Raw genomic sequence first — 13,276 nt, 5'->3', positions numbered from 1 at the left:
CCTGCCCTCGAGCCTTCCTCTTGATCCTTACAGAAGTTGCTTTTTTTGGGTTAGAGGAGGGGGTAGGGAGGGAAACACTGAAGAAGTGTTTCGAGTTTAAGTGTCACTTGACAAGATCAACTCCACAAAATGCCTCCAAGTTAGGGTGAGCACACGGACGTATGCAAATTTCACCTGCAACGGCCAATCAGCAGCTCCGCTCTACTGCCCACTGCTGGATGCTTGTCTTCACTTGAACAGTTAGGGTCTCTTGTTCAGGTACGTGTCCAAGTTAGGGTGAGCACACGGACTTATGCAAATTTCCCCTGCAACGGCCAATCAGCAGCTCCGCTCTACTGCCCTCTGCTGGATTAACCCGGGTCCCTGGCACTGTGAGACAGCAGTGTTAACCCGGGTCCCTGGCACTGAGAGACAGCAGTGTTAACCGGGTCCATGGCACTGTGAGACAGCAGTGTTAACCCGGGTCCCTGGCACTGAGAGACAACAGTGTTAACCCAGGACCCTGGCACTGTGAGACAGCAGTGTTAACCCGGGTCCCTGGCACTGAGAGACAGCAGTGTTAACCCATGTCCCTGGCACTCTGAGACAGCAGTGTGAACCCGGGTCCCTGGCACTGAGAGACAGCAGTGTTAACCCGGGACCCTGGCACTGTGAGACAGCAGTGTTAACCCGGGTCCCTGGCACTGAGAGACAGCAGTGTTAACCCAGGTCCCTGGCACTGTGAGACAGCAGTGTTATCCCGGGTCCCTGGCACTAGGAGACAGCAGTGTAAACCCGGGTCCCTGGCACTGAGAGACATCAGTGTTAACCCAGGTCCCTGGCACTGTGAGACAGCAGTGTTAACCCGGGTCCCTGGCAGAGTGAGGCAGCAGTGCTAACCCGGGTCCCTGGCACTGTGAGGCAGCAGTGTTAACCCGGGTCCCTGGCACTGTGAGACTGCAGTGTTAACCCGGGTCCCTGGCACTGTGAGACAGCAGTGTTAACCCGGGTCCCTGGCACTGTGAGGCAGCAGTGTTGACCCAGGTCCCCGGCACTGAGACAGCAGTGTTAACCCGGGTCCCTGGCACTGTGAGGCAGCAGTGTTAACCCGGGTCCCTGGCACTGTGAGACAGCAGTGTTAACCCGCGTCCCTGGCACTGTGAGACAGCAGTGTTAACCGGGTCCCTGGCACTGTGAGACAGCAGTGTTAACCCGGGTCCCTGGCACTGAGAGACAACAGTGTTAACCCAGGACCCTGGCACTGTGAGACAGCAGTGTTAACCCGGGTCGCTGGCACTGTGAGACAGCAGTGTTAACCCGGGACCCTGGCACTGTGAGACAGCAGTGTTAACCCGGGTCCCTGGCACTGAGAGACAGCAGTGTTAACCCAGGTCCCTGGCACTGAGAGACAGCAGTGTTAACCCAGGTCCCTGGCACTGTGAGACAGCAGTGTTATCCCGGGTCCCTGGCACTAGGAGACAGCAGTGTTAACCCGGGTCCCTGGCACTGAGAGACATCAGTGTTAACCCAGGTCCCTGGCAGAGTGAGGCAGCAGTGCTAACCCGGGTCCCTGGCACTGTGAGGCAGCAGTGTTAACCCGGGTCCCTGGCACTGAGAGACATCAGTGTTAACCCAGGTCCCTGGCACTGTGAGACAGCAGTGTTAACCCGGGTCCCTGGCAGAGTGAGGCAGCAGTGCTAACCCGGGTCCCTGGCACTGTGAGGCAGCAGTGTTAACCCGGGTCCCTGGCACTGTGAGACAGCAGTGTTAACCCGAGTCCCTGGCACTGTGAGACAGCAGTGTTAACCCGGGTCCCTGGCACTGTGAGGCAGCAGTGTTAACCCGGGTCCCTGGCACTGTGAGACAGCAGTGTTAACCCGCCATCCCTGGCACTGTGAGACAGCAGTGTTAACCGGGTCCCTGGCACTGTGAGACAGCAGTGTTAACCCGGGTCCCTGGCACTGAGAGACAACAGTGTTAACCCAGGACCCTGGCACTGTCAGACAGCAGTGTTATCCTGGGTCCCTGGCACTGTGAGACAGCAGTGTTTTCCCAGATCCCTGGCACTGTGAGACAGCAGTGTTAACCGGGTCCCTGGCACTGTGAGACAGCAGTGTTAACCCGGGTCCCTGGCTCTGTGAGACATCAGTGTTAACCCGGGTCCCTGGCTCTGTGAGACAGCAGTGTTAACCCGGGTCCCTGGCACTGTGAGACAGCAGTGTTAACCCGGATCCCTGGCATTGTGAGACAGCAGTGTTAACCCAGGTCCCTGGCACTGTGAGACAGCAGTGTTAACCCGGGTCCCTGGCACTGTGAGACAGCAGTGTTAACCCGGGTCCCTGGCACTGTGAGGCAGCAGTGTTAACCCGGGTCCCTGGCACTGTGAGACAGCAGTGTTAACCCGCGTCCCTGGCACTGTGAGACAGCAGTGTTAACCGGGTCCCTGGCACTGTGAGACAGCAGTGTTAACCCGGGTCCCTGGCACTGAGAGACAACAGTGTTAACCCAGGACCCTGGCACTGTGAGACAGCAGTGTTATCCTGGGTCCCTGGCACTGTGAGACAGCAGTGTTAACCCGGGTCCCTGGCACTGTGAGGCAGCAGTGTTAACCCGGGTCCCTGGCACTGTGAGACAGCAGTGTTAACCCGCGTCCCTGGCACTGTGAGACAGCAGTGTTAACCGGGTCCCTGGCACTGTGAGACAGCAGTGTTAACCCGGGTCCCTGGCTCTGTGAGACATCAGTGTTAACCCGGGTCCCTGGCTCTGTGAGACAGCAGTGTTAACCCGGGTCCCTGGCACTGTGAGACAGCAGTGTTAACCCGGATCCCTGGCATTGTGAGACAGCAGTGTTAACCCAGGTCCCTGGCACTGTGAGACAGCAGTGTTAACCCGGGTCCCTGGCACTGTGAGACAGCAGTGTTAACCCGGGTCCCTGGCACTGTGAGGCAGCAGTGTTAACCCGGGTCCCTGGCACTGTGAGACAGCAGTGTTAACCCGCGTCCCTGGCACTGTGAGACAGCAGTGTTAACCGGGTCCCTGGCACTGTGAGACAGCAGTGTTAACCCGGGTCCCTGGCACTGAGAGACAACAGTGTTAACCCAGGACCCTGGCACTGTGAGACAGCAGTGTTATCCTGGGTCCCTGGCACTGTGAGACAGCAGTGTTAACCCGGGTCCCTGGCACTGTGAGACAGCAGTGTTTTCCCAGATCCCTGGCACTGTGAGACAGCAGTGTTAACCCGGGTCCCTGGCTCTGTCAGACATCAGTGTTAACCCGGGTCCCTGGCATTGTGAGACAGCAGTGTTAATCCGGATCCCTGGCACTGTGAGACAGCAGTGTTAACCCGCGTCCCTGGCACTGTGAGACAGCAGTGTTAACCGGGTCCCTGGCACTGTGAGACAGCAGTGTTAACCCGGGTCCCTGGCACTGAGAGACAACAGTGTTAACCCAGGACCCTGGCACTGTGAGACAGCAGTGTTATCCTGGGTCCCTGGCACTGTGAGACAGCAGTGTTAACCCGGGTCCCTGGCACTGTGAGACAGCAGTGTTTTCCCAGATCCCTGGCACTGTGAGACAGCAGTGTTAACCCGGGTCCCTGGCTCTGTCAGACATCAGTGTTAACCCGGGTCCCTGGCATTGTGAGACAGCAGTGTTAATCCGGATCCCTGGCACTGTGAGACAGCAGTGTTAACCCGCGTCCCTGGCACTGTGAGACAGCAGTAATCAGCGTTTGGGCCCTGGCTATTCTCAATCTCTACCAAGGGTTTGGATGAGGGAACCAAATCTAATATTTCCACAATTGCTGAAGAAACAAAAGTCGGTGGGCAAATGAGTGGCGACGAGGATGTTAAGAGGCTTCTCGTTGAGTGAATGGGAAATAAAGGGCAGGTACAATATAACATGGATGCGCACACAGTTACTGTTCTGGATGGCCCAGATCCTATTGGCTGGGAACAATTGGTTATGCCATTTTACTTGAGGAATATGAGCTCCCGCAATGAGCACGGGGAGGGAGACTCATTTGCAATGGAACTGTATAAATAGAACTGGGCAGTGTGGTACCGGCTGGACAGGGAACCAATAGTGAACTCCTGGCCCGGTGTACATATTGTTAATAAATTACTTGCTGCTTGACTCTACAAATCCGTGCTGGATTGTTCCTGGCACTCACAAAAGTAATGCACTTTGGACGGCGAAACAGAATTGCAGAGCATTATTAAACTGGAGATAGATTGGACCATGTTGATGTACAAAGAGATCTGGGTGTCCTTGTAGCCCAGTCACTGAAAGTCAGCGTGAAGGCCCAGCAAATAGTTAGGAAGACAAATGGTATGTTGGCCTTCATTGCAAGAGGATTGGAGCCCAGGAGCAGGGATGTCTTATTGCAGCTGGGGGTGACATGGTGGCACAGTGGTTAGCACTGTTGCTTCACAGCTCCAGGGTCCCAGCTTCGATTCCCGGCTTGGGTCACTGTCTGTGCGGAGTCTGCACGTTCTCCCCGTGTCTGCGTGGGTTTCCTCCGGGTGCTCCGGTTTCCTGACTCAAGTCCCGAAAGCCGTGCTGTTAGGTGATTTGGACATTCTGAATTCTCCCTCTGTGTATCCGAACAGGCGCCGGAATGTGGTGACTGGGGGATTTTCACAGTAACTTCATTGCAGTCTTAATGTAAGTCAGTGCAGGAATCCCCTGTGGTTGTCCCCCTCTCGAACAGATATACCCCTTTGGATACTGTCGGGGGGGATAGCCTATCAGGGGAAAACAGCAGCAGCCAGAGCAGTGGCACCACGGCTGGCTCTGATGTTCAGAAGGGAGGGTCCAGGATGACTCCAGGATGGTATGATGCCTCCCTGGTGCCAGGGTCCAGGATGTCTCCGAACGGGTAGAGGGAATCCTGAAGGGGGAGGGCAAAGAGGCAGAGGTCGTTGTACATATTGGTACTAACGACATAGGCAGGAAGGGGCATGAGGTCCTGCAGCAGGAGTTCAGGGAGCTAGGCAGAAAGTTAAAAGACAGGACCTCGAGGGTTGTAATCTCGGGATTACTCCCTGTGCCACGTGCCAGTGAGGCTAGAAATAGGAAGATAGAGCAGACAAACACGTGGCTAAACAGCTGGTGTAGGAGGGAGGGTTTCCGTTATCTGGACCACTGGGAGCTCTTCCGGGGCAGGTGTGACCTGTATAAGATGGACGGGTTGCATCTAAACCGGAGAGGCATAAATATCCTGGCCGCGAGGTTTGCTAGTGTCACACGGGAGGGTTTAAACTAGTATGGCAGTAGGGTGGGCACGGGAGCAATAGGTCAGAAGGTGAGAGCATTGAGGGAGAACTAGGGAATAGGGACAGTGGGGCTCTGAGGCAGAGCAGACGGGGAGGAGTTGCTGAACACAGTGGGTCTGGTGGCCTGAAGTGCATATGTTTTAATGCAAGGAGCATTACGGGTAAGGCAGATGAACTTAGAGCTTGGATTACTATTTGGAACTATAATGTTGTTGCCATTTCAGAGACCTGGTTGAGGGAAGGGCAGGATTGGCAGCTAAACGTTCCAGGATTTAGATGTTTCAGGCGGGATAGAGGGGGATGTAAAAGGGGAGGCGGACTTGCGCTACTTGTTCGGGAGAATATCACAGCTATACTGCGAGAGGACACCTCAGAGGGCAGTGAGGCTATATGGGTAGAGATCAGGAATAAGAAGGGTGCAGTCACAATGTTGGGGGTATACTACAGGCCTCCCAACAGCCAGCGGGAGATAGAGGAGCAGATAGGTAGACAGATTTTGGAAAAGAGTAAAAACAACAGGGTTGTGGTGATGGGAGACTTCAACTTCCCCAATATTGACTGGGACTCACTTAGTGCCAGGGGCTTAGACGGGGCGGAGTTTGTAAGGAGCATCCAGGAGGGCTTCTTAAAACAATATGTAAACAGTCCAACTAGGGAAGGGGCGGTACTGGACCTGGTATTGGGGAATGAGCCCGGCCAGGTGGTAGATGTTTCAGTAGGGGAACATTTCGGTAACAGTGACCACAATTCAGTAAGTTTTAAAGTACTGGTGGACAAGGATAAGAGTGGTCCGAGGATGAATGTACTAAATTGGGGGAAGGCTAATTATAACAATATTAGGCGGGAACTGAAGAACATAGATTGGGGGCGGATGTTTGAGGGCAAATCAACATCTGACATGTGGGAGGCTTTCAAGTGTCAGTTGAAAGGAATACAGGACAGGCATGTTCCTGTGAGGAAGAAAGATAAATACGGCAATTTTCGGGAACCTTGGATGACGAGTGATATTGTAGGCCTCGTCAAAAAGAAAAAGGAGCCATTTGTCAGGGCTAAAAGGCTGGGAACAGACGAAGCCTGTGTGGCATATAAGGAAAGTAGGAAGGAACTTAAGCAAGGAGTCAGGAGGGCTAGAAGGGGTCATGAAAAGTCATTGGCAAATAGGGTTAAGGAAAATCCCAAGGCTTTTTACACGTACATAAAAAGCAAGAGGGTAGCCAGGGAAAGGGTTGGCCCACTGAAGGATAGGCAAGGGAATCTATGTGTGGAGCCAGAGGAAATGGGCGAGGTACTAAATGAATACTTTGCATCAGTATTCACCAAAGAGAAGGAATTGGTAGATGTTGAGTCTGGAGAAGGGCGTGTAGATAGCCTGGGTCACATTGTGATCCAAAAAGACGAGGTGTTGGGTGTCTTAAAAAATATTAAGGTAGATAAGTCCCCAGGGCCTGATGGGATCTACCCCAGAATACTGAAGGAGGCTGGAGAGGAAATTGCTGAGGCCTTGACAGAAATCTTTGGATCCTCGCTGTCTTCAGGGGATGTCCCGGAGGACTGGAGAATAGCCAATGTTGTTCCTCTGTTTAAGAAGGGTAGCAAGGATAATCCCGGGAACTACAGGCCGGTGAGCCTTACTTCAGTGGTAGGGAAATTACTGGAGAGAATTCTTCGAGACAGGATCTACTCCCATTTGGAAGCAAATGGACGTATTAGTGAGAGGCAGCACGGTTTTGTGAAGGGGAGGTCGTGTCTCACTAACTTGATAGAGTTTTTCGAGGAGGTCACTAAGATGATTGATGCAGGTAGGGCAGTAGATGTTGTCTATATGGACTTCAGTAAGGCCTTTGACAAGGTCCCTCATGGTAGACTAGTACAAAAGGTGAAGTCACACGGGATCAGGGGTGAACTGGCAAGGTGGATACAGAACTGGCTAGGCCATAGAAGGCAGAGGGTAGCAATGGAGGGATGCTTTTCTAATTGGAGGGCTGTGACCAGTGGTGTTCCACAGGGATCAGTGCTTTGCTGTTTGTAGTATATATAAATGATTTGGAGGAAAATGTAACTGGTCTGATTAGTAAGTTTGCAGACGACACAAAGGTTGGTGGAATTGCGGATAGCGATGAGGACTGTCTGAGGATACAGCAGGATTTAGATTGTCTGGGGACTTGGGCGGAGAGATGGCAGATGGAGTTTAATCCGGACAAATGTGAGGTAATGCATTTTGGAAGGGCTAATGCAGGTAGGGAATATACAGTGAATGGTAGAACCCTCAAGAGTATTGAAAGTCAAAGAGATCTAGGAGTACAGGTCCACAGGTCATTGAAAGGGGCAACACAGGTGGAGAAGGTAGTCAAGAAGGCATACGGCATGCTTGCCTTCATTGGCCGCAGCATTGAGTATAAGAATTGGCAAGTCATGTTGCAGCTGTATAGAACCTTAGTTAGGCCACACTTGGAGTATAGTGTTCAATTCTGGTCGCCACACTACCAGAAGGATGTGGAGGCTTTAGAGAGGGTGAAGAAGAGATTTACCAGAATGTTGCCTGGTATGGAGGGCATAAGCTATGAGGAACGATTGAATAAACTCGGTTTGTTCTCACTGGAACGAAGGAGGTTGAGGGGCGACCTGATAGAGGTATACAAAATTATGAGGGGCATAGACAGAGTGGATAGTCAGAGGCTTTTCCCCAGGGTAGAGGGGTCAATTACTAGGGGGCATAGGTTTAAGGTGAGACGGGCAAGGTTTAGAGTAGATGTACGAGGCAAGTTTTTTACGCAGAGGGTAGTGGGTGCCTGGAACTCGCTACCGGAGGAGGTAGTGGAAGCAGGGACGATAGGGACATTTAAGGGGCATCTTGACAAATATATGAATAGGATGGGAATAGAAGGATACGGACCCAGGAAGTGTAGAAGATTGTAGTTTAGTCGGGCAGCATGGTCGGCACGGGCTTGGAGGGCCGAAGGGCCTGTTCCTGTGATGTACATTTCTTTGTTCTTTGTTCTTTGTTTGTTTGTAAGCCTACTCGTGACACTAATATTATTATTAATATTAGTAGCTGTACAGGGCTGTAAGAAAGCACACCTGGCGTATTGTGTCCAGATTTGGTCTCCTGATCTCAGAAAGATTAGTTACCACAGAGGATTGTCCAATGAGGAGCATTTGGGTCGACTGGGCCTGGATTCACTGGAGTTTAGAAGAATGAGGGGGGATCTCATTGAAAGGTATGAAATTCTGATAGGGCTGCACAGACTGGACACGGGGATGGGTTTCCCTCTGGCTGGAGCATCGAGAACGAGGGGTCACAGTCTCAGGCTCAGCCATTTAGGACCATGATGAAGAGAAATCTCTTCTCGCAGAGGGTGCTGAAGCTGTGGAAGTCTGTACCACAGAAAGCCATGGAGGCCAAGTCACTGAATATATTTAAGAAGGAAATTGCTATGTTTCTGGTGATAGAGGCAGAGAGCTGGAGCATGGTGTTGACATGGAGAATCGGCCATTATCATATCGAATAGATGAGCTGTCTTGAAGGGAAGAATGGCCTGCTCCTCTACTTCTATTCCATGCTTGTCTGAAGGGGGTTGGAACTATGGGAGACTGGGAATGTTCTTATGAGTGCAAGGACTCTGAGTTGACCTGTGACCCTGACCAAACACTCTGCCCTCTGACCTGACTGTATCTGGGATTGATCCCACTCCTCTGCCCGTGGTAAATGTAGAGCCGGCCGTGGTGATCATCCTCCAGTGGTGCTCCGATGGCCACGTCACTCAGCCCATCCCCATTCAGGTCCCGCAGCCCAGCGATGGCACTCCCAAAACGGCCCAGCCCATCGCCTTCTTCACCACGGAGGGAGTCACGGCACGAGAAATTACCCTGGAGAGAGGGAGGAAGAAGGGGGAGGAGAGAGAAGAGACATTGAGGGAACGAGGGAGGGGGTGAATAGAGGGAGGGGGAGCACGAGGGAGAGAGGGAGGGGGTGAATAGAGGGAGGGGGAGCACGAGGGAGAGAGGGAGGGGGTGAATAGAGAGAGGGGGGCACGAGGGAGTGAGGGAGGGGGTGAATAGAGAGAGGGGGAGAATGAGGGAGAGAGGGAGGGGGTGAATAGAGAGAGGGGGAGAATGAGGGAGAGAGGGAGGGGGTGAACAGAGAGAGGGGGAGAATGAGGGAGAGAGGGAGGGGGTGAACAGAGAGAGGGGGAGAATGAGGGAGAGAGGGAGGGGGTGAACAGAGAGAGGGGGAGCACGAGGGAGAGAGGGAGGGGGTGAACAGAAAGAGGGGGAGCAAGGGGTAAGAGGTTGATATGATGGAAGGATGGAGGCGAGGGGGGAGGCAACGCAGAGAAGAGGAATAAGTAAGTGAGGGACAGCAAAGAGGATGGGACGAGATGGGGAGAAATAAAGTGACAAGCAGGAGAGCGAGAGAAAAGGAGAGAAAAGAGGTGAATAGTCAGAATTTGCACTCCCTTTCTCAGTTACACTCCTCTCATTAACACTCACCGTCCCTGCAACCCCTCACACTAAATCTCCATTCCTCCATCACAATTGCCAACTTAACTCTCCAATTCTCTCTCTCCATTCCTTCTTCTTACTCTTGCTTCCTTTTCTCTGTCGACTCTATCTCTGCCGCTTCCAACCTCGACATCCATCCCTCATTATCTCTCATTCCGAGGCCCAACCATCTTCAGCTGCTTCATCAATCACCTTCCCTCCACCTTCAGGTCAGAGTGGGGATGTTTGCGGATGACAGCACAATGTTCAGCACCATTCGCGACTCCTCAGACACTGAAGCCGTCCCTGTCCAAATGCAGCAAGACCCGGACAATATCCAGGGTCGGGCAGACAAGTGGCAAGTTACATTCTCACCACACAATGCCAGGCAATGAGAATCTCCGACAAGAGAGGATCTAACCATCGCCCCTTGACATTCCCAACGCTGACTCCCCGACAATCAACACCCTGGGGGTTACCACTGATCAGAAACTGAACTGGACCCAGCCATATTAATACTGTGGCAACCAGGGCAGGTCAAAGGTTAGGAATCCTACAGCGAGTAACTCACCTCCTGACCCCCCAAAGCCTGTCCACCATCTACAAGGCACAAGTCAGGAGTGTGATGGAATACTCTCCACGTTCCTGGATGAGCGCGGCTCCAACAACACTCAAGAAGCTCAACACCATCCAGGACAAAGCAGCCCCGCTTGATTGCTCCTCCTTTCACAAACATTCAAACCCTCCACCACCGACGAACAGTAGCAGCCGTGTGTACCATCTACAAGATGCACTGCAGGAACTCGCCAAGGTTCCTGAGGCAACACCTTCCAAACCGACAACCTCTGCCATCGAGAAGGACAAGAGCAGCAGATACCTGGGAACCCCACCTCCTGGAGGTTCCCCTCCAAGTCACTCCCAACCCTGACTTGTAAATATATCGCCGTTCCTTCACTGTCGCTGGGGTAACATCCTAGAACTCCCTCCCTAACAGCACAGTGGGTGTACCTAGACCTCAGGTACTGCAGCGGATCAAGAAGGGGTTCGGTTCCATTGGGATTGTGTACAGTGGGAGTGAATAAGGGGTATCGGTAATTGGGATTGTGTACAGTGGGAGTGAACGGGAAGGGGTTTGGGTCCATTGGGATTGTGGACAGTGGGAGTGAACGGGAAGGGGTTTGGGTCCATTGGGATTGTGCACAGTGGGAGTGAATGGGAAGGGATTTGTGTCATTGGGATTGTGCAGAGTGGGGGTCAATGGGAAAGGGTTTGTGTCCATTGGGATTGTGTACGGTGCAAGAGAATGGGAAGGAGTTTGGGTCCTTTGGGATTGTGTACAGTGGGAGTGAATGGGAAGGAATTTGTGTCCATTGGGATTGTGGATAGTGGGAGTGGATGGGAAGGGATTTGGGTCCATTGGGATTGTGTACCTTGAGAGTGTATGGGAAGGGGTTTTGGTCCATTGGGATTGTGTACAGTGGGAGTGAATGGGAAGTGGTTTGTATCCATTGGGATTGTGTACAGTGTGAGAGAATGGGAAGGGGTTTGGCTGCTTTGGGATTGTGTACAGTGGAAGTGTACGGGAAGGGTCTTGGGTCCATTGGGATTGTGTACAGTGGGAGTGAATGGGAAGGGGATGGGTGCATTGGGATTGTGTACAGTGTGAGAGAATGGGAAGGGGATGGGTGCATTGGGATTGTGTACAGTGGGAGTGAATGTGAAGGGGTTTGGGTCCATTGGGATTGTGCACAGTGGGAGAGAGTGGAAAGGGGTTTAGGTCCATTGGGATTGTGTACAGTGGGAGTTAATGGGAAAGGATTTTGGTCCTTCGGGATTGAGTGCAGTAGGAGCGAAGGGGAAGGGGTTTGGGTCCATTCAGATTGTGTACAATGAACAAACAAAGAAAAGAAAATTACAGAACAGGAACAAGCCCTTCGGCCCTCCCGGCCTGCGCCGATCCAGATCCTTTATCTAAACCTGTCTTCTATTTTTCAAGGATCTACTTCCCTCTGTTCCCCGCCCGTTCATATATCTGTCTAGATGCATCTTAAATGATGCTATCGTGCCCGCCTCTACCACCTCCGCTGGCAAAGCGTTCCAGGCACCCACCACCCTCTGCGTAAAAAACTTTCAACGCTCATCTCCCTTAAACTATCCCCCTCTCACCTTGAAATCATGACCCCTTGTAACTGACACCCCCACTCTTGGAAAACCTTGTTGCTATTCACACTGTCCATACCTCTCATAATTTTGTAGACCTCAATCAGGTCCCCCCTCAACCTCTGTCTTTCCAACGAAAACAATCTTAATCTACTCAACCTTTCTTCATAGCTAGCACCCTCCATACCAGGCAACATCCTGGTGAACCTCCTCTGCACCCTCTCTAAAGCATCCACATCCTTCTGGTAATGTGGCGACCAGAACTGCACGCAGTATTCCAAATGTGCCCTAACCAAAGTCCGATATAACTGTAACATGACCTACCGACTCTTGTACTCAATACCCCGTCCGATGAACAAAGAACAACAAAGAAAAGTACAGCACAGGAACAGGCCCTTCGGCCCTCCAAGCCCGTGCCGACCATGCTGCCCGACTAAACTACAATTTTCTACTCTTCCTGGGTCCGTATCCCTCTATTCCCATCCTATTCATGTATTTGGCAAGATGGCCCTTAAATGTCACTATCGTCCCTGCTTCCACCACCTCCTCCGGCAGCGAGTTCCAGGCACCCACTACCCTCTGTGTAAAAATCTTGCCTCGTACATCTCCTCTAAACCTTGCCCCTCGCACCTTAAACCTATGCTCCCTAGTAATTGACCCCTCTACCCTGGGGAAAAGCCTCTGACTATCCACTCTGTCTATGCCCCTCATAATTTTGTAGACCTCTATCAGGTCGCCCTCAACCTCCTTCGTTCCAGTGAGAACAAACCGAGTTTATTCAACCGCTCCTCATAGCTAATGCCCTCCATACCAGGCAACATTCTGGTAAATCTCTTCTGCACCCTCTCTAAAGCCTCCACATCCTTCTGGTAGTGTGGCGACCAGAACTGAACACTATACTCCAAATGTGGCCTAACTAAGGTTCTATACAGCTGCAACATGACTTGCCAATTCTTATACTAAATGCCCCGGCCAATGAAGGTAAGCATGCCGTATGCCTTCTTGACTACCTTCTCCACTTGTGTTGCCCCTTTCAGTGACCTGTGGACCTGTACTCCTAGATCTCTCTGACTTTCAATACTCTTGAGGGTTCTACCATTCACTGTATATTCCCTACCTGCATTAGACCTTCCAAAATGCATTACCTCACGTTTGTCCAGATTAATCTCCATCTGCCATCTCTCCGCCCAAGTCTCCAAACAATCTAAATCCGGCTGTATCCTCTGACAGTCCTCATCGCTATCCGCAATTCCACCAACCTTTGTGTCGTCCGCAAACTTACTAATCAGACCAGTTACATTTTCCTCCAAATCATTTGTATATACTACAAACAGCAAAGGTCCCAGCATTGATCCCTGTGGAACACCACTGGTCACAGC

At 52.0% G+C, this 13,276-nt stretch overlaps 1 protein-coding gene across 1 annotated transcript in view; it reads right to left on the bottom strand.

The window, feature by feature from the left end:
* The window catches only part of LOC140402256 (integrin alpha-X-like), an 815,908-nt gene that overhangs the window by 115,218 nt on the left and 687,414 nt on the right, over window positions 1-13,276 (bottom strand). Inside the window, exon 14 of the mRNA XM_072489886.1 lies at window positions 8,919-9,122. Coding sequence (XP_072345987.1) covers window positions 8,919-9,122 — 204 coding nt within the window. The remainder of the gene's footprint in view (window positions 1-8,918; window positions 9,123-13,276) is intronic.

The sequence above is a fragment of the Scyliorhinus torazame genome, chromosome 25 (assembly GCF_047496885.1).
Source record: "Scyliorhinus torazame isolate Kashiwa2021f chromosome 25, sScyTor2.1, whole genome shotgun sequence".
In the NCBI taxonomy this organism is placed as follows: domain Eukaryota; kingdom Metazoa; phylum Chordata; class Chondrichthyes; order Carcharhiniformes; family Scyliorhinidae; genus Scyliorhinus; species Scyliorhinus torazame.
Note: the sequence above shows the minus strand (reverse complement) of the source record. Positions and strands in the feature narration are given on the sequence as shown.